The sequence below is a fragment of the Solanum lycopersicum genome, chromosome 1, assembly GCF_036512215.1.
Source record: "Solanum lycopersicum chromosome 1, SLM_r2.1".
In the NCBI taxonomy this organism is placed as follows: Eukaryota; Viridiplantae; Streptophyta; class Magnoliopsida; order Solanales; family Solanaceae; genus Solanum; species Solanum lycopersicum.
This window is the reverse complement of record NC_090800.1, coordinates 87,643,014-87,664,662: the sequence shown is the minus strand read 5'-3', so window position 1 is coordinate 87,664,662 and position 21,649 is coordinate 87,643,014. Positions and strand designations below refer to the sequence as shown.

The window sequence follows — 21,649 nt, the reverse complement described above, 5'->3', positions numbered from 1 at the left end:
TTGAAAACAGCTATTGTACAAAAAACTGCATCCATGAGAAATGCTAAACAACTGGCTTTTGTTCTCTGTGCAAGTACTTCAATTTATTCCTTGCCATTGACATGATTAGTTTATATATCTCGTTAAATGGGAAAAGATTATTATTAACCAAATGTGGACTCAGCTCATGCACTTATTCCTTGGTATTGAAAAGTTAAAGGTTGATGCTCTGAGCAAATTATTTTCATGAATAAACATTAGTATCATGACCAACGATTTGATTAGTCACCTCAGAGGAACGTTGATGTTCTATTATGATTGGAGAATGCCGTGTCCAACATATCCAAATACCATCTATCTCCTGTTGTTGCAGAGAAAAGGAATAATGAGGGGGAGCATATCTAAGCAAAACTGACCATACCACGACAATATAGAATCTCTAATTCACATGATAAACAAGACATAACTCCCCCTTTTTTGGGGTAGTTGTGTGGGGTGGGTGGGAAGTTGCATTGTACAAATACAACTGCATAAAGCACAATCCTGGAAGTCAAAATGGTTTGGATCAGGTGTCCAGGGGAAGAGGCTGTGGAAATATATAAAAATTCAGTTTGGAACGCCAACTAGCTTTGCACATTTGATAATACTTTATATACAAGAATTCACACACAAAAAAAAAAAAAGAAAATTGAAAAGAAACAGACCACGAGTCCAAGTCTTTTTTTCTTGCTTCCTTCTTCTCCTGAAAAAAATAGCTAAATCACTCAAGAAATTTACAGTTTGCAATTCTTCTAGAGAGCATGGAAAATCTTGAGCAAACAGTTTTTTGATTCACATATTTCTCCACTTCTTGGCCAAGATTCAGAATGTTTATACAAATAAAACTGCCAATTATAATAATGTTCCTGATAGGAAACAAAATCCTTGTATACGAGAAGAAGTATCATCTGTGTGATGCAGGGGACAGATCACACACTAATGATATAGGCGATAAACACATCTCATTATTTTGGTCCAGAAAATTCCTATTTAATTTTCAAGTGTCTTTAGATCTTTTCTTTTGATTATTGACAAAACATATAATATCAACACAAATCATTCATCTCTGTATTCCATACTTGATCGTTCAAGCATCAAGCTTGAAGAGAAATTTGGTTATAAGGGGCAAAACAAGCTTCATAACAGTTTACACTTCTGTAATGGAAGAAAAGTGAATTTCTCGAGGTTCAGATCCTAGAGTTGGATACTGATATGAGTGGTATAATGATCTTTACTCACTCAAATCTTTTTTCTGAAGAGACAAACAAGTTCCATTTAATGATTAAAAAGAAGAAGAGAGAGCAAACTGTTCACATCACTCACCCATCAAACACAAACTATAGGTGACTACACATTAATAGACAAATTGTAATAAAACTTTGCTGAATGGAACATCTAATCAGCTAGAATTATATTTCTAAATTATTATGGTCAATCTTAGACAAGCATGTCTATAATTGGTAGGGATTACCTCTGCAGATACTCAGATATATAATGTGACGGGTTGATGGCGAGTTGTTTTAAAATGCTTATCTATAAAAGGAGACATACCATTGTCATTGTTGATCAGGAGGGGAAATATTCTCCAGCTCACTGCTATCACGAAGAAAATATGCTCCACATCCAACTGTATCAACTGTTCCAACAGCCTCTTCATCAACCAAGACAACCTCTATAAATTCCTTGCCTGGCTTACTTCCAGAAACCTGTGCACAATATTCCAGGATATGGTCTATGAGAATAGTTGTGGCATGCACAAAGGATCCTCTGGAGTGCCATGTTGGCGAAAAAGCACAAGCACTAGAGCTATGTAAAGATATCAATATTTAAACGGACAGGCTGCACCGAATTTAGAGGCAGACTTGACAAAAACATGTTTCACTGAGGCACTGTTTGAGAATGTGAAGTGTTTGAGGTTTTGAGCATTAAAAAAATAGTTCTTTAAGTATTTGCTACATAATTAAAAAGTCAGAAATGTCCGAGTGAGTAGAAAATAATAGAACTTTTGGAGCCTTTGAAACTAATATTTAGGCACATTCTGTAAAACAGGTAAAAATCATACTTAGGTTCATTTTAGAAATTTGGAGCAAAGTTCTTTATAAGATAGCTATGCTAACCACTTATTGGGTAATCACGTAAAATTTTGAAAGTAATACTCCAAGCAGGTACTTCAGACTCTCAAATAAAAGGTGACATATCTCCTCCCTAGAGTAGCTTCAATGTGATAATAGTAAAATGGTTGAGATATTTTCCAAAGCTCTTCCAATATTACTGCCAAATAAAAAAAATTGTGGTGTCATAGAATACCTCAAACACGGCTTCAGTCAGAATACTTTCTAGTATAGATCTTAAGCCTTGTGCACCAGTGCTTTTGGCAACGGCAATAAGTCAAAGTGCATTCTTGGTAAACTGTAATTGACCTGTAACATCTTAACAAACATTCGAGGCAAATTGACTGATTTTGATCCAGTGCATCAGAATGGAGTAAAGAATGGCTTCTTCTTTTTCATTTCTGTCTTTTTCTCCTGCGAGTGTGTTGGGGATAAAGAGAGAGAAACTTCATTATTAAGAGGAATGAAGTTTCATTTGTTAGAGCTTAACAGCACTGAGCTAAAATCTTACATTATTCAAGTTGAACATTTGCTTGTATTGCCAGCAAAGAACATTCTTGAGTCCTGTGAGAACCTGCAGAGCAAAAGTAAGGATCCACACTAAAAGGAAAAAAAAAAAGGAAGTAAAAAAGAATACGAAAGGTCAAAACCAAAAGAGAACATCAACTTCAAATATTCTCTTTCATCATCAAGCAGCCTGTAGCATTTTTACTCCTCCTGGTAGTCCAAAAATCATAAACAAAACAATTTCTCAATGCATGCAACTTGAACCTCAAAAGGACTTTTCAGAACAGGTGTAAGTGATGTTTTACAAACACACACAGCCACACACTTTCCATTTTCTTCAGTTCCCGTGCTCTATTGTCAGGTACACTTATAATGAAGAAGAAATAAAGATAAACTGAGCAAGTGAGATTAATGATCTATCAAAGTTGCTTCAAAACAGAACACATTTGAAGTTAAGGAACTGCAGACATGAAATTGTAAACATGTTTACAAGAGTAATAGGCAATTGGAACGAACAGAAGAAATAATTTGCAATAAATACTCACAAATAGATAAACAAGGATTAAATGTGCCCCTCCACGGGTGATCTCGTAGTTACTACGGGGTGGAGATGATGGGGTCGGTCCAACTTCCACTTTCAATAGTCAGAAGAAGCGCGGATGGCACCAGCCCTGATTGATTGTTTTGAAATAGGAAGTAAATCTGCTTCTCCACAGAAACTACTCAATGCAACCTTCACCAAAAATGATATTGAGTTATTCATCTTCACAACAATGTTCATACAATTATGCTGAACATCAAGGGGTCAACCTTTTTCAATCAGGTTTATTGAGTTATTGATCTTCACAACAATGTGATGATGATAATGCTCTTATGCCTAGATAGATAAAAAATGAATAAAAAAATTGAGTTTAGCACAGATGTGAAATCATTACACTCTCTTTTCTTTATATCAGTCTACGCACTTACTCCTCAATTTTTGGTTGGTTATACAGGCTCTTCAATAATCTCAAAACCACTGGACCAACTACTCAGCTAGTTCCTTGTTAGACTGGTCAAATTTACCCATCACCTTTCTACAGTTCTTCACATCTAAAAACTGATAAGTTAATTGCAATTCTAGAGGACGGTTTTAAATGTTTCTCCTATGTGTGCTTACCTTCTATTTGCAGCTGCAGTACTCTCCATGCACAATTAGTTTTCAGTTTTTTGCAGTAGAATTACGCAGCTGCTTCCATATTCCAATTAAAAATCATATTTACTCGATTAGGTCTATAATTTCTATATGGTCATCAAATGGACACACATAAATCAACTAGAAAAGAACATACGTAAGTACTTTTAGGAAACCATAAATGGAAACACAGAAATCAACTAGGAAAAAACACACAAATCAACCAGAAAAGAATACAGATAAAGTACTTTTAGGCAACCAGCTAGTGCACATCTACCATGTCATTCATATTATATCAAATTGCAATGCTAGAAGAAGCATAAAATATCAGTTTGTCATCTGTAATGTGAAATGATATTGCAAAATCACCAAGCCGATAGCGTCAGACCCCCCCTTGTGTCAGACCCTCCCCCCCCCTTCTTCTTTTTTTTTTTTTCTAGTAAGAACCATTTCTTATCTTAAACTACCAATATCGCAACTCTTCTCTGAAGTACCGTTAATGAAATAAGCTAACTAAGCAGATGCTGCATGAATAAAATGAAAAAAACTTCAAATGATATGAAAGTGTCATGCATACCTCAAGTAATTTGTATAATACAGATTCCACATCTTCGCCAACATAACCAGACTACGGTGATACAGAGGGATAAATATTCATTATTTTAATGATTCTAATAGAACGAACAAATAAAAAGGTAAAATAAACTAAAATTTTATTTGACCTCCTTGGAAAAACAGCTTTACTCAAAGATCGTCCACACTTACATGAAACAACTAAAGATAGAAAGCATAGGCCAACATAGCTCAACGGTTTGGCAAGATTAAACAAAAGTAAAATTTGATTGACTGCCACACAACCAGACACGTCTTTTAAAATACAAGGACAAATGTATTTAACAATTTTCTGATCAATACTAAATTAGATGTGTGAGCGGCAATTCGACAAGTAGACGACATTTTATAGTTATCAGACCATACTGTAAACACTTTGAAATATTTCTATCAAAGAAGAGAGTCCAAAATTATCAGCAATCTCTCCTTTTCTACCTCTTTGAGACATATGTGGGCTGAAATGACTAGGTCTTAGGGCCATGTCATCATTGACGTCATGATTTTATAATATATTGATAAAATTCATTAGAAGGAGGTCAAATATATGCCAGAATACAAGTAGTATATCAAAAAATGGAAAACCTAACAAAAAGAAATGGTTTTCAATGAACGACGCCCTATCTTCAATACATATAGGAACCTGATGGGTGCAACGAAAGAGGCTATTTTTCAGGTGTACCAAGCTAACACATACATGTGCCAAACATTTCTTTAGACGATTATTGTTATTTGCTTTAATTTCCTCATCCACCATTACAACTAATTGCTTTTCCGACGCAGTGAACAAGAATAACACAAAGCATGCTTTATCAAAACAAAAACAAATGTATGCCCATTGTGCGGGTTTCTCAGGGTCGTGAAAATTGTCAACTCAAAGTATCACCTATTCTCAAACACAGTCTACAGAAGAAAGGAATGATAGTTTGCAACAGATATGTTCTATATGTGAGAATAGATAGGATTATTTGAAAACCTTTGTCCATTGTAAAGTTACGTCTTAGCAATGGTCGATCTTTCTGATATACTAGAAGTGAATTGGTGCACTCTGAATCCCAAAAAAGAGCTACTGTTATATTGGAACAGAGAGGCATTCACAAAGCTGCAATGCCCCTTTAAACTCCATACCAAAAACCATATGGTGGATAGAAAGAATCTGCGATATTTTGAGAAAACAAGAGAACATTTCAGACGAAAAAACAGATGTATCTTGATTAGCTTTTTGGAGCAAAAACGTAGTTGTACGGGAGATGCAGAAGTTTTTCAGTTCACTCCATGGTACTAGAATAGCTCTATAGTAATAGGGGCTAACAGGGTTTCTTTTGCTTCAAAAGCCTACTGGCTTTTGCTTTTGTAATTTGTCACCTTCCAGTCGCCAAATATCAATGACAACATCTTACTTCCTCTAAAAAATGAAATAAGTGAGTTAAGTTTTTGCTTTATACTGGATACTCCAAGCACACACTTGAAGCTACAGTTAATAAAACCCTCTTTGACTTGTAAACAAAGTATTGCCCCAGTTCAAAGTAATTAACGAGATAATTCGTGAGAGAACAAGCAGATAAATTTTGGTACAGCAGTTGAACACCTACCTGCTTGATATTTTAGAAACAAAAAATAGGAAGTCTCTTTTTTTCCCCACAAACGAATGATTCAATATAGAGAGAAAGCAATATTACTCATCATGTATTCTTCTTATGTGTTATGTCAGATTAGTCCTATCATGTAAAACTCAATCATTTTGTTACTTCAACGAGTTAGCCCCTGGGGACTTCAGTCTAGTGGTAAGAGTACAATGTGTGATGTGTGGGTTTGGCGACACCAAAAGTTCAAATCTCGGTGCAAACAAGAGTCTGGTATTAAGTGGGGTAGGACCTAACGAACAATTTCGAAGTATGTTGTCCTAAAGAACACCCCCCCCCCTTTTCTGAAAGGTAGAAGAATCGGAGCAGACTAAGGCATGAGTTCGATCATATTTTATTTGTTATTGTTGAGTTCTTCATAAGTGAAAATCTACACAACTTAGAACTATATCAGGAAAAGACGGAAAATGAAATAGCACTGAATCAACTCGAAGTGAAACATTATTGCATACCTTCCTGTGTTATAGTTGTTGCGTCCAAAGTACAAAAGGAACATTGATGAGATGAGCTAGCATTTTTGCAAGTACTTTCATAGGCTTTCATTCACAGAAACACTAGTTAGAACACAACAACCAAATAAGTCTATTGACACTAAGATTCTTATGGATAGATGAAGTAGATACCATTTCTTCTAATAAGGTTGTAATTTGTTAATAATGGAAAAAATTTCCATAAACCAGTACTAAATGCAAAGTACAGAAAGTACAACATAATATGGTGCTCTACAAACTGGCACCCAATCTTCAATACAAAATGAAATTTCATTGATGCATCAAAAAGAAATTAGGAATGAGGGGCTAATTCCTCAAACTAGAAATCAGATATCATATCTGAGTCAGTGGGGACCATCAGTAAAACATTGCTCTCCACTAATTCGACCCAATTATTATCAATATTTCATAGCTCATCTCTAACTTTACCGGAATCTGACTTGACATCAGTACTATCAGTTATTGATGAATACTAAGAGCCTCCCGTACTATCAGTGACCAAAACAATTAAATCTACTCTGTTCTTCCAAAACACACTACTTCAGTTTGCTTTCAACTTTTCTTCTTATGCTTACTGTTTCTGACTTCTGTAATAAGTAAAGCAAAACAGATTCACCAGTGAAATAGCCTAGGCCTAAACTAGTGCTGTCATTATGAAAAAGGAGGATCACTGCAGAAAATCAGATCTGCCAATAATTTTTGAAACTTTTCTTTTTTGAAACTAGATCTGCCAATAATTATAAAAGATAAGTATAACTATACGCATAGTTACCACAGATCATCTGCAATATATGCTACATTAAGAAGTATTTGTATACAAATGTTTGCAAGGATTACTTATCAAAGAACTCGAGGATTTTCTACTACTCATTCACCTTGAACCAAAAGCAATCTGCTAAAATGAATACAAAGTTTTTTCTATACCATATGTTTTTAGTGCTTTGACCAGCATTTTAATAATTAAATGGTGCTTAGGATGAGAAATTACAACAGATTTAGGTGAAGCAAGATGATAGCTGTCGACCAAACTATTGGACAATGTCAGAATCGGAATGCAAATTGTTCCATCTTCCATGCTCCAGTTGCAAAGGCCATAATGAACATGGTCCCTTCTGATGCTAAAACACTGAAAATAGTACCCCTGAAACTCCTCTTGCATATTAGCACTAGAATTAGGCATAGGCATCGCCAAAGAAGAAAACAACCATCAAAGTGGAAAATTCGCATAGACATTGTAAATACTTGAACATAATAAACTACTAAAGCAAAAGAATATCAATTACATTGTTGAATGCCAATCAAGAAACATCAAGAAGTCAAATTCTTTATATAAATCCCTAAAGAACCTAAGACAATATACAGTAGATATCATAAGAAAATCTTGAAATAGCAGTAAGAAAATCCATCAAAAAATGAAGAAGAAGAGAGGAAGCTTACTTGAAGACAAAGACAACACACACTGATTATTAAAAATAAATAATACCATCCAATCTTATAGAAGCAGGCATTCAACTCTTGGTAAATTTTAAAGGGGAAAAAAAAGCAACAAAGAACCCAGTAATCTCTTTGATCCAAGTACTTCACCATTAAAGATTCCACAATCAGTTACAACCCTAGAGAAAAGCCTAAAAGTAGTTAAAACATCCATCAGACAACTGTAGGTACCATACATTCTTCACTAAAGAAAAGACATAGTACAATCTTGTTAAAAATTCACATAAACATTGTAAATTCAGAACATAACAGACCAAAACCAAAACAATATCAATTACTGATGAATTCCAATCAAGAAACATCAAGAAGTCAGATTCTCCAACATAAAGCCCTAAAGAACCTAAGACACAATTAAAATACAGTAGGCATAAGAGAATTTTGAAATAGCAGTACGAAAATCCATCAAGAAAAAAGAAGAAGAGAAAGCTTACATGAAGAACCCAGACATCTATTTGATCTAATCAAGTACTTCACCATTGCAGATTTCACAAACATTTACAACCCTAGAGAAAAGCCTAAAATTAGTTACCAAGATATCCATCAGACAACTATAGGTACCATGCATTCTTCACTACAGAAAAGACATTGTAGAATCTTGGTAAAAAATCACAAATACAATGTAGAATCATGGTGAAAAATCACAAAGACATTGTAGAATCTTGGTGAAAAACACAACGACATTGTAATCTTGGCAAAAATCACAAAGACAATGTAGAATCTTGGTGAAAAACACGAAGACATTGTAGAATCTTGGTAAAAAAACACAAAAAAACATAGTAGAATCTTGACGAAAATCACAAAGACATTGTAAATTTTTTAACATAACAAACCAATGAGGTAAAACAATATCAATTACGAAATCCATCAAGAAGTCAAATTCTCCAACATAAAATCCTAAGGAACCTTAAGACACAATTAAGCCTAAGACAAAACACATAAAAACCTAAGAACCTAAGCTTCATAAGAAAAATCCATTGGAAGAGAGAGAGAGAAGGCTTGTGTGTTTCTTTCAGTTTAGCGAGAAGGACCACATATATATACATTTCAAAATTCTACAAAACAATTATTTCCGCGGGTTCAATAATTCAGATTTTAAAAAATATATATGTAATTAATCATTATTTGAATTATCATTTTTTTGTCTTTTTTATAAAAAAAAAATAATGACAAAAAGGTTGGGAAGAAAATTATATAAATTCGTGTTTGCTCTTTTATTTGTCATTTGTTCTGCATAGTTAGATAAACAAAAATCTGTCATCGGAATGAAAGCAAAACGAGGTTTGAAACTCGAAAAAAAAAAAGAAAGACAAAGTAGTGCTAAATTAGGAGAAATGTTGGGCAAACTAAAAGGCATTCATTAGACTAACTAATGAAGCAACAGAGACGATGAATCCTGTAGACATGATCGCTGAATTCATTAAGAAAAGATGAAACTCGTAATTATGTATGTTAGTCTTGGACTCTGAAGAATAATTCATGAAAATGACTCCCCCCCCAAAAAAAAAAAAAGGTTGAAGGATTAATTCATAATTCATTGTCTGAAAAAGTCCAGGCAAACTGAAATGGTAAAAAATTATGTCAAGGATTCAGCATTTTAATGTTGGACATTAGCAATATGTCAAGGATTTCAGCTTTTAAATGTAGGCTAAAGTCGTCAGGCTAGAGAAGATAAATATCGCAGTCAGATGAACAAAAATAGCTATCGCTGCACCAGCTCAACCATCCTTAGTTAACTTCGAAACTCGAAAAACCTTCGCTAGACAAGATAAAGAAGAAACATCACTACTGCATCGGTCCTTTCTGATGCTTGAGTGATTAATTTCTTGAAAATAGCTACTGTACAAATGAAGCTGCTTGAACTTGAACTAAGCTCATGCACTCATTCCTTGGAATTAAGGGTACATGGAGTTGAGCGAGTATTTTCATGAATCACTGACATAACCAAAGCTCTAACTAATCTCCAAAGAGAGATGATGTTCTATTATGATTGGAGAACGCAGTGTCCAACTTATGCAAAATCCATACATATATCTACTGTTGCTGCAGAGAAAAGGAATAAGAGGGCGAGCATATCAAAGAAAAACTCACCATACAATTACAACATAGAATCCCTCCTTAACACTGTTTCCAATTCAAACTAACCAATCGTGTTGCATCAAATAGGAATGAAAACGGAACTGCATAGTTTTTAGCATCGTCCTGGAAGTCAAAATGGATTCGATCGGGTATCCGGGGGAAGAGCCTGTCGAACTTAATATAAAAAAACTCAACCGGAGTTCAAAAATCCAGGTTTACAAAAAGCCTTCTTTTAAGAAAAAGGAACCCCAACTAGCTTTGCATGTCTGACAATACTTTATATACAAGAATTCACACAAAAAGAAAATTGAGAAGTAACAGACCACTGAGATCACAAACTCAAGGCTCTTGCCGGAGCCTCAGACTCTGAGTCCAAGTCTTCTTTGGTTGCTTCTTTCTTTTCCTGAAAAAATAGCAAAATCACTCAAGAAATTTACACTTAGCAATCCTTCCAGAGAAATCTAAAGCAAACAGTTCTTTGATTCACACATTTTCCCACTTATTGACCAAGATTCAGTAAGTTCATACAAACACAACTGGCGATCATAATAATGACGGGTTGATGGCAAGTTGCTTAAAATTGCTTATCTATGAAAGGAGACGTACCATTGTCATTGAAGATCCAGTAGTAGGGGAGATATTCTCCAGCCCACTGCTACCACAAAGAATTTTTGCTCCACATCCAATTGTATCAGCTGTTCCGACAGCCTCTTCATCAACCAAGACAACCTCTACAGATTCCTCGCCTGGCTTGCTTCCAGGAACCTGTGCACAATATCCCAGGATATGGTTTAGAAGAACAGCTGTGGCATGCACAAAGGATCCTCTGAGTGCCATGTGACCGAAAAAGCACAAGGATCATGACAGCTATGTAAAGATATTTCACTGAGGCACCGTTTGGGAATGTGACGCGTTTGGCAAGAAAAAAACAATTCCTCAGGTATTTTCTAGTTGATTAAAAATACATTTAGTCATAAAGGTTTGAGAGAAAAGCACTTTAATAGAACTTCTGGAGTTTTCGAAACCAATATTTAGGCACATTCCAATTAACAGGTAAAGATCATGTTTAGGTTCATTTTGAAAATTTGGAGCAAAGTTCTTCGTAAGATAGGCCAACCACTTATGAGTGCTCACGAAAATTTTGGAAGTAATTCACAAAGCAGGTATTTCAAACTTCCAAATAAAAGGTGATAGATCTCCTCCCTTGTAGCCTCAATGCGATAAGAGTAAAATGGTGAGATATTTTACCAAGCTCTTCCAGAATTAACGCCAAATAAAAAAGTTGCAGTGTCATGCAATACCTCAAACATGGCTTCAGTCAGTATACTTTCTAGTATAGATCTTAAGCCACGTGCACCAGTGTTTTTGGCAATGGCTTTCTCAGCAACAAGTCGAAGTGCATTCCCGGTAAACTGTAATTTGACCTGTACCGTCAAAACAAACAATTTCGAGGTAAATTGATTGATTTTGATCCAGTGCATCATAACGAAGTACTATGTTTTTTCAAGAATGGATTCTTGTTCTTCTCTTTACCATATTCTAGCGAGAGTGTTGGAAAAAAAGAGAGAGAAACTTCCTTTTTAAGAGGAATGAAGTATCCAACATTAAAGCTAAACAGCATTGAGCTAAAAGCTTACATTATTCAAGTTGAACATTTGCTTGTATTGCTTGCAAAGAGCATTTTTGGGTTCGGTGAGAACCTGCAGAGAAAAAATAAGGATCCACCACCAAGAGGAAAAGAATGAAGTAAGAAACAATACGAAAGGTGAAATGCAAAAGAGAACATCAACTTCAAATATTTTCTTTCATCTTCAAGCAGCCTATTACTTTTTTTCTTCTTTTCCTGGAAGTCTGAAAATTATAAACAGATATTTCCCAATGCATGCAAATTGAACCTCAAAAAGACTTCACACAAACACACACTTCACATTTTCTTCAGTTGGTTAACTTCTCTATCCCACTAGATATGATTTTGTTATTGACTTCTCTATCCATGTATCAAGTATTAACTATTAACATATGTTATGGTCCCCTGTTATGGATCTAGTTATGAGACGCTGCAAGATAAAATCTAAAGTTTTCTTTTTTCTACCTATGGTGCTGGTGCGTTAAGAGAGAACCTACGATCTCTTGAGTTTGAAGTACTCAAAAACTTGACTGATTTTCTGCTTAACATTTCACTGAAATCAAATACATTAAATACAACACTGAAAAAAAAGGAAATAATTGTCTACTGCCTACTACAACTGCCTAATACAACTGAATGAGAAAGTGGAGGAATAACCTCCTTACTGCAACAACTGCTACCTATAAATAGGAAAAATAAATAACTAAAAAGTTGTAATAATCTACTACAAAAACAGCTGGACAGAAATAAATAACTTATAAGCTGAAGAATTCTACTTTCGAATTTCCTTAAATACTCCATGTGTAGACCATTGGTAGACTAAAAGGGTGCTAACAACATACTACTGTAAGATTAAAGCATTTAACTAGGCCAAGGTACTTAAAATCAGATATTTGAATTATAGGCTACACATACAAGAATGAAGAGTACTTCAGATCTAGACTATAAATGCAAAGAATCCTAAAGCATGAAGGCTTATTTGATGAATTTGATAATGTGATTGTTGGCACGCGGCAGCAGCATCTTAAGCTCCAACCCAGAGGCACAAGATGATTTTACTGATGTCTACAAGGAAACAAGGATCAAAGAAAGAGAGTGATGGCAAATATTGGAAGAGGGTCCCTACAACAGAACATATCGAGTTTACTATTTAAGAGTTCATGATAGCACCTAAAAGCAAAAGGAATAATTCCCAAAGTTTCACACCCAATCAATCAATCAAAACCACATTTAAAAATCAGGGTGTAATTCACTCTTGTTGGGCCCATTTCAATAAGACTTCATCAACGAATACTATGAGGATTCATCATCATTTGACTATTTTTAAGTTGGTCATCGACCTCCTTAGCACAGTTGGAGTTCCAAAAAGCCAATTATATCAGGAAAACGTGAAACTAGAAACTACATTGCCAAAGGGCAAAAAGAGTAGACAAACCTGAACAAGCTGATCCACATCAAGGGAAGATAAACTCACTAAAACTGGAAACCGTCCCACAAATTCAGGTATGAGTCCATATGAAGTGAGATCATCACTTTCTACCTAGATACAGAAAGCAATGTCAAATAAATGCTTCCAATGCATTTGGTTTCTAGAATTTTACGAGAACAAAAGACTCATTAGATCTACAAAATAGTAATCCAGAAAAGAAAACTACGCTCAAGTCACAGGGATCTCCTCACAGATTCCAAAAGTGATGATGTGACTACAGCATCAGTTAGACCACCAGCTCTCATGTTAGTACGAACAGGTGCTCCAAATCCGATTGAAGAATCTTGTCGTCTGTGAAAGGAATGATAAGTTTAACTATAATATATCACTTCACGTAAATGTGTTCCATGAAATTAATTGAGTTTGACAGATTACCTTTCTGAAATTGTCTTCTCTAAACCAACAAAAGCTCCACCACAGATAAAAAGGATATCTTTAGTATCTATCTGCAAATTAGTATATAAAAAATATAAAGAACTGTCAGCATCTAGAAAGAACAGTGATAGTAATTTCCAGCTCGTTACAACTTTACATCCTTCGTAGATGATTGCTGCAAGGTATATAAACCAGTATTTGACTCGACTTCCCCCTCCCAACATATGTGTAGTTTAGATGAAGACTTCCTGTTTATGTTTTGTTGAATAGGTCAGTGACTGACATGTCATTTTCCTTGGTCAAACAATCTTTCCCAGCAGAGATTTGATTTCCACCCCTAACTTAATCAAATTGGTTCTAAAAGCACAAAACTATATGATCATCCAAATAGCAAGATGCAAGTGCTTGTCCCACAAAACTGTTAGCCTGCAATTTTCAAAGAGAAAAAGTAGATAAAAGAGGCCTTAATAGATTCAGTGTACCTGAATAGTATCGCCACGTGGATGCTTCCGTGCTCTATTGTCAGGTACACTTACGATCTGAGGAAGAAATAAAGATAAACTTAGCAAGTGAGATTATTTATCTCCGAAAAATGATTCAAAAGAGAACACATTTGAAGTCACAGAACTACAGACATGAATTTATAAACATGTTTACAAGAGTAATAGGCAATTGGAACAAACAGATGAATAATTTGCAATAAACACTCACTGTTCCTTCAAGCATCTTCAGCAGCGCCTGTTGGACGCCCTCCCCAGATACATCTCTGCCAATGTTCAGGCTCTCAGCCTATACAAATGACTGATGAGAATGATTACTTTAAAATCAATAATCCAAATTCATAAAGTAGATGATGGTTTTTGTACCTTTTTGGTTATTTTATCAACTTCGTCAATGTAGACAATCCCTTGCTGAGCTGCTTCGATATTGAAGTCAGCAGCCTGCAAACAATCATGTACACCAAAAATTTATAATTGAATAACTATGCTGCTAATAGTGCAAAAGTGAAGAGATCACAAAAGAGAAACCATGCATAGTCTACTTGACAAGGAGATAGGAAGTCAACTTGCTTCCACACAGAAACAATTTAATGCAACCTTCATCAAAAAGAAACTATCCCAATGCAACAATCAGCTGAACCAACCTTTTCAATCAGGTTTTCTCCAGTTCCACAACAATGTGATAATGATAACTCTTACATCTAAACAGATAAAAATGAAAATGAAAAACGATTTTTGCACAAATGTGAAATCATTGTGACTACTTTGGAAATCATTAACCTCTTTTATCCATATCAGTGTACATTCTTTTCACTCGAATACTCCAAAAACTGTGCCACAACTGAACAAATTAAACATGCTAGAAAAAGTCAAACTCTGTAGCATATTCAGAAAATTTAATTTTTAGTTTGACATAAGCTCCTTAAAGTTTGATTCGTTACACAGGCTAATCAATCATTTCAAAACCAGTGGACCAACTATCCAGCTAATTCCTTGTTAAACTAGACAAATTTATCAATCACCTCTTTGCAATTCTTCAAATCTAAAATCTGATAAGGTAATTGCAATTCTAGGAGCCAGTTTTAAATGTTTCCCCTCCTACATGATGACCTTATATTTGCAGTAGCAGTACTTTACATGCACAATGATTCTGTTTTTTAGCCGTAGAGTTACTCAGCTGCTCCCATACTCCAATTAAAAATCATATTTACTCTACTAGGCTTACAGCCTTATTACTTTCTGAATGGTCATCAAATAGAAGCAAGATTTTAACACCAAAAGAATCAGGAGCAGTAACACCGAAGCCATCAAGATTTTTGCACCGAGACCAATGGTATATCAGAAATACTTAAGTCCGAAAGAACATTTCCAAAGATTTTATTTTATTTTTATGACAAGGGAAACCCGCAGCTGCTACATTTGGGTGCCCACAAGGTAAAACCCCAGTTCTTATCTGAAACTCTCAATATCACTGTTCCGCTCTGAAGTAACGTCAATGAAATGAGCTAACTAAGCAGATCGGGCATGAATAGAATGAAAAGGAACTTCAAATGCTATTAAATCATAATGCATACCTCGAGTAATTTGTATAATACGGATTCCACATCCTCTCCAACATAACCAGCCTACAGCGTTAAGAGGGATAAATACCTCATTATTTCAATGACACTAATAGAACTAATAAAAAGGTAAAATGAACTAAAATACCACTTCACCACCTTGGAGAAGCATGTTTACTTAAAGATGGTCCACACTTATGTGAAGCAACAAAGTCAGAAAGCTTAGTCCAACAGAGCTCAACGGTTTGGCAAAAGATTAAACAAAAGTAAAATTCAATTGACTGCCCACAACCAGACTAATATCTTTTAAAATGCAAGGACAAAAGTATTTGACAATTTTCCGATCAATACTAAGTGTGCAGCAATCTGAATAGTAGACTACATTTTATAGTTATCAGACCAAAGTTTAAGCACTCAAAAATACTTCAATCGAAGAAGCTAGTCCATAATTAACAACCATCTCTCCTTCTGGCCATGTGAATATTGAAGTCATGATTGTTTAAATAAAGTAATAAAATTCATTAGAAGAAGGGCAATTATGTACCCGAATACAAGAAGTACAGCAAAAAATGGAATACCTTATAAAACAAAAAAAAATTCTATGCATAACACCCAATCTTCTCTACTTAAAGGAAAGGGCGCAACAAAAGGAAATATGGGCAAAGAGGCTATTCTCAGGTTGTTACCAAGCTACCATATACATGTGCATAACATTTCTTAGAGGATTATTGCTATTTGCTTAAATTTCCTCATCCTCCATGACAACTCATTGCTCTTCTGATGCAATGAATAAGAGGTAATGAGAAATAATAGAAAGTATGCTTTGTCAAAACAAAAACAATATGTATGATCATTGTCCAATAATAGAAAGTGTGCTTTATCAAAACAAAAATAAAATGTATGATCATTGTCCTGGTTTCTTAGGGTTATAAAAATTGTGAACACAGAGTATTCCCTATTCTCAAACACATTCTACAGAGGAAAGAAATGATAATTTGCAATAGATATGTTCTATGTGAGGAAAGATAGGATGATGTGAACACTTTTATTCATTGTAAAGTCACATCTTAGCAATGGTCGATCTATCTGAATACACTAGAAGTGAAATGGTGCATCCCTGAATTCCCAAAAGAACTACTGTTATATTGGAACAGAAGAGGCCTCCACAAAGCTACAAAGCCCCTCTGGTACACCATACTAGAAACCATATGGTCGATCATACGGAGAGAAAGAATCAGCAATATTTCGAAGAAAACAAGAGAACATTTTAGACGAAAATTCAGATGTATCTTTATTAGATTTTTGGAGCAAAAAAGTAGTTGAACGGGAGATGCAGAAGTTTTTCAGTTCATTCCATGTGCAATAAGTTAGTTAAGTTTTTGCTTTGTACTGCATACTCCAAGCACACACTCAGTGCTACAGTTAATAAAACCCTCTTTGACTTATAAAACAAAGTATATTCCCCCAGTTCAAAATTTAGGAGATAATCTGTGATAGAAAATAACAGAAATTTTGATATTTGATCACCAGCAGTTGAAGATCCACCTGCTTAATTTTTTAGAATACAAAAAATAGGAAGCCTGTCATTGTTCCCATAAACAAATGAATTATAGAGAATGAGAGCCATATTCCTTCTTGTGTAATCTTCTTATGTGTTATGTCAGATTTAGTCCAGACACATAAAAGTCAATCATTAGATAATTTCAACAAGTTAGCCTCAGGGACTTCGGTAACAGCACAATGTGTGATGTGTGGGTTAGGCGACGCCACAAGTTCGAATCTTGGCAAAAACTTTTGCCTGTTACCAGATATCAAGTAGGGAAGGACCTAAGGAAAAAAATTGAAGTATGATGAGTGGGTTTGCCTTGTGTAATCTTCTTATGTGTTATGTCAGATTAGTCCAGACACGTAAAACTCAATCATTAGATAATTTCAACAATTAGCCTCAGGGACTTCGGTAACAGCACAATGTGTAGGCGACGCCACAAGTTCAAATCTTGGCAAATAACTTTTGCCTGTTACAAATATCAAGTAGGGAAGGACCTAAGGAAAAAATTTGAAGTATGTCCCCCCCCCCACCCCCCCTCCAAGGCAAGAGTTCAATTATCTTATATTTTTATTGTCGAGTTCTTCATCAGTGAAAAAGTATACTACTTAGAGCTATTTCAGGAACAAAGGGAAAATCAAATAGCACTGAATCAACTTGAAGAGGAAATTTATTGCAAACCTGCCTGTGTTAAAGTTGTTGCGTCCGCAATTACAAAAGGGACATTGATGAGACGAGCAAGTGTCTTGGCAAGTAATGTTTTCCCTGTCCTTTCATTCACAGAAAACACAAGTTAGAACACAATGACCAATTAAGTCTATTGAAACTAATATTCTTATCGATAGTTTCTTTCTAATAAGGCAATAATTTGTTAATAACAGGAAAATTTTCCATAAACTAGTACTAAATTCAAAGTAGATAATGTAAAACATAATATGGTTCTCTACATAATGTCAGCCAATCTCGTATACAAAATTAAACTTCATTGGTGTACCAAAAAGAAACTAGGAATGAGGGGCTAATTCCTCATTCCTCAAACTAGAAATCAGATATCATACCTGAGCCAGTGGGGCCCATCAGCAAAACATTGCTCTTCTCTAATTCGACCGAATCATTATCAATATTTTCCAGCTCATCTCTAACTTTACGAGAATCTGACCTGACATCAACATCAGTACTATCAGTTATTGATGGATCCTAGTAGCCTCTGGTACTATCAGTGACCAAAACAATTAAATCTACAATGCATGTTCTACCAAAACACACTACTTCTGTTTGCTTTCAATTTTTCTTCTTATGCTTACAGTTTCTGTGATAAGAAGCAAAACATATTCACAAATCACAAGTGAATAGCCAAGGACTAAGCTAGTTCTGGACGTTGAAAGGGAGGATCACAGCACAAAATCAAATCTGCCAGTAAGTGGAGGAAGCACATCCTAAGGAGAAACCAAAATAGCTCCTGATGTTGTTTGAGACAAGCACTAAATAAGTAGAACAAACAAGTTCTAGATGGGATGGCCTATCATAGGATCAAACTTTCCACTGAGGGGTGACATCTTCACTAGTACACATGTTATCGAGATGATATGTCATTTAACAGCGTATATTTACTCACTTTTTATTCAAAGAGGAGTGGTATATTCTTTTATAATGGTTGTAAACTGCAACAGAAAGCACCTGCAGAATGTAGCATATCACGTCAGTAAGAACCAAAGTTGAATATCCCGGCAGAAATAGACTTGCTAACCTTCTTGGCTCTCTCTTGCCCAACAACAAACTGATCAAGGCCTTTACATATCTCCTTTGGTGTAAGCAACTCAATCCCCAAATTAGTACCTCCCCACCCTTCTTCCTTTCTCGCCTCCGAATCCTTCATTTCAGTTTCACAAGTACCCTGTCCACCATCATCACTACCATTGGTCCCACTATAAGACCTCAACTTTTCCCAAATCTTGCCATCATTCTTCCCAGAACTCCCAGCCATTTCATCGTCACTCTCCTTTTCACCTCCCTTAACCCTCCCAATCTCAATGAAAGTCCCTTGCAAAGGCTCCAACTTAAACGGTCTAAAGTAAAACGCTGTCCGGCAATGAGGACATAAATTCACCGCCTGGTAAATACCAGTCTCCCCGGCGGTGATCGACAACGGCCTGTTAGAGAATAACACTGTCATCATCTTCGAACAGCGTGGGCAGTTCACCTCTGATTTTATGTGATCGTAGTTGTCGGAACTTCCCTCCCATTTATGCCTAAACCCTAACCCTAGTCTAGAACCCTCGAACCTAAACACTAGCCCTACTCTAGAACCTTCAAGTGGGTTGAAGAAGAGCGAGGGTTTTCTTCTAGGTTTGAGAGAAGAGGAAGAAGTAGAGGAATGAAATTTGGAAGACGATATGGAAAAAAGAGATGTTCTGAAGGTGAAAGAATGGAGCTTTGATTTGTATCTGAATATGGCAGACATTTGTTAAGCCTTCTTCTTCTTCTATGGTTCTTCTGAGCTCACTCACGAGCATTTCAATGGAGGTTTCACGACGGCCAGTGAATTGATGTGGCGGAGTTGTGGAACAAAATGGGTCATCCGATACCCGCCCCGAGTCTCGAGTGTTGGCCCAATAGGCCTTTTTGTTGTGTTTTTCGAACGGTCAGTGTTAAAATAGAACTTAAATGGGCTTTATTAATCCCAATTCCCTTATGAAAGAAGAGGATATATCTGACATATTGGAAAATTACACCGAATAACAAATATTTACCCTATATTAGATATTATAGCTATAATTTAAGAAAATTATAGTTTGTGGCTAAGTATCCCAATCTTTGCTATTCGCATAATTTGTATAAATTCATAATTTGTATAATTCAATTTTTGATTGTATAAATTATATATTTTCTCTAGCTATTTGTAGACAATTTATGAAAATTTATAATATATTACCATTATTATATATTAGCAAGCGAAATATAACTCTGAAAAAATCCTAAATGTATAAATAAATAATTTGTATATACTCATCTTATTTATATATTCGCAAACAAAATATTACAAACGGACCAAACATATACAAACCTCCATGACAAATAGAATTAAAGATACAACAAATAATCAAAACTATAATTATACAGCTTTATTATGCATATTATGTTTGTTATTTCTAAAATCTTATCTAACTTTATTATACCAATAAATAGTAGATTTTTTTTTGGAAAATTTATAGTGCAATGGATTGGACTTTGGACCATTTAATTTACAAAACTTGGTACACAATGTTATACATACTATTATATACGAAAAATATATATAGCGTATACTTTGGCCATGTTTGAAAAATTAGACGATCCAAGTGTAAATTATTCTGCGAAGATTTTGCATAAAATTTATTATTGGTTTTAATCATTAAATTGTTTTGTAATTTATAAAATTATATGCTTAATTACAGCATATTTGTAAGTGGCTGCTCCTAATATTTGAAGAGCAGAACTATAATTGTTCATCACTTCTTAATCCATCGCAAGTTTAATTGTATCTGACGACAATAACAATATACTTTTTCCGTCAACTTTTAATAGTCATATTGCATTTTTCGAAAGTCAATTTGACTTATTTTCAAAGTAAAACTAAATTATATTAATTCAATATTTGAAACCAAAAAAATTTAGGTATATAATAACTATACAAAAAATACTATAAATTGCAATTTTTTGCATATCAATATGATGAAAAAAATACATCCTAACATATTAGTCAAAGTACTTATCGTTTGACTCATAAAAATATATGACAATTAAAGATAAACGGAGTTGATACTCAATATAATTCCATAAATACGGTTAGTAGAGTGTGGGTGTACACATATGTTACATATCTTTGTAACTATTTAAGTTAGTCCAACGGAAAATATTTTCCATTTGTTTAAATTATGTAAACTATATGGAGTTGAGTTATAGAATAGCTAAGTTTTCTTCTATTTGGGGTTGAGCGGTAGAAGAGTTAAAGTTTGAAAATTTAGGTTTTTTGAAACTTAGAAATTGTGTTAGGACATAAGTTTTATTTGAAGTTTTTGCGAGCTTGAGTGAAACTTCTCATAAATGTTCATATAATATAACAATAAAACTTTCATGATCAAACAAGTATCTGAAGATAAATTTCCATGATCTAATCTAAAATATATGATCACACGCTAAGTTAAACTACGTTGAATTTATAGTTCCTCTTTGTCTACTTTATTATTTGAGATGGTGTAACCCCTCCACCTGCCAGTACTCCTTTATTCTTTCTCTACTACTACACTTGAGGAACAAACTTTTTTTTTATTATTATTATTATTTTCTTTCATCAAAAGGCATGGAAGTAGTTGATTGGTCTAAACATGAAGAGCGTTTGAAAATTAAAGTTAAAACCAATTTGGGAATTTTTTCTAAAGTAATGGACCACA

The 21,649-nt window shown here is 34.7% G+C and overlaps 1 protein-coding gene across 2 annotated transcripts; it reads right to left on the bottom strand.

Moving 5' to 3' along the window:
- Positions 1-10,247: 10,247 nt before the first annotated feature.
- Positions 10,248-20,161, bottom strand: LOC101255539 (CLP protease regulatory subunit CLPX2, mitochondrial). Of its 2 annotated transcripts, XM_026033107.2 has the most exons (16): positions 18,967-20,161; positions 18,835-18,896; positions 18,278-18,378; positions 17,905-17,984; positions 15,689-15,739; positions 14,481-14,555; positions 14,326-14,403; positions 14,097-14,153; positions 13,615-13,685; positions 13,431-13,530; positions 13,186-13,290; positions 11,761-11,823; positions 11,425-11,547; positions 10,730-10,888; positions 10,447-10,526; positions 10,248-10,289 (listed from the first exon to the last, which is right to left on the bottom strand). In XM_026033107.2, the coding sequence occupies exons 1-15, from the start codon at positions 19,678-19,680 to the stop codon at positions 10,455-10,457; spliced, it is 1,911 nt and encodes a 636-aa protein (XP_025888892.1). In that variant the 5' UTR covers positions 19,681-20,161; the 3' UTR covers positions 10,248-10,289; positions 10,447-10,454. The 2 variants fall into 2 exon arrangements, with proteins under 2 accessions (XP_025888892.1, XP_004230411.1); XM_004230363.5 differs by having other exon boundaries at positions 10,276-10,526.
- Positions 20,162-21,649: the final 1,488 nt, after the last annotated feature.

Bases quoted from the DNA above. Each gene is read 5' to 3' on its own strand.
- LOC101255539 (XM_026033107.2), bottom strand. From the start codon at position 19,680: ATGTCTGCCATATTCAGATACAAATCAAAGCTCCATTCTTTCACCTTC. The intron at 14,556-15,688 runs GTATGCATTATG...GATTGTTTGCAG, and splicing joins TATTATACAAATTACTCGAG to GCTGCTGACTTCAATATCGA. The intron at 10,889-11,424 runs GTATTGCATGAC...TATTGTGCACAG, and splicing joins TGACTGAAGCCATGTTTGAG to GTTCCTGGAAGCAAGCCAGG.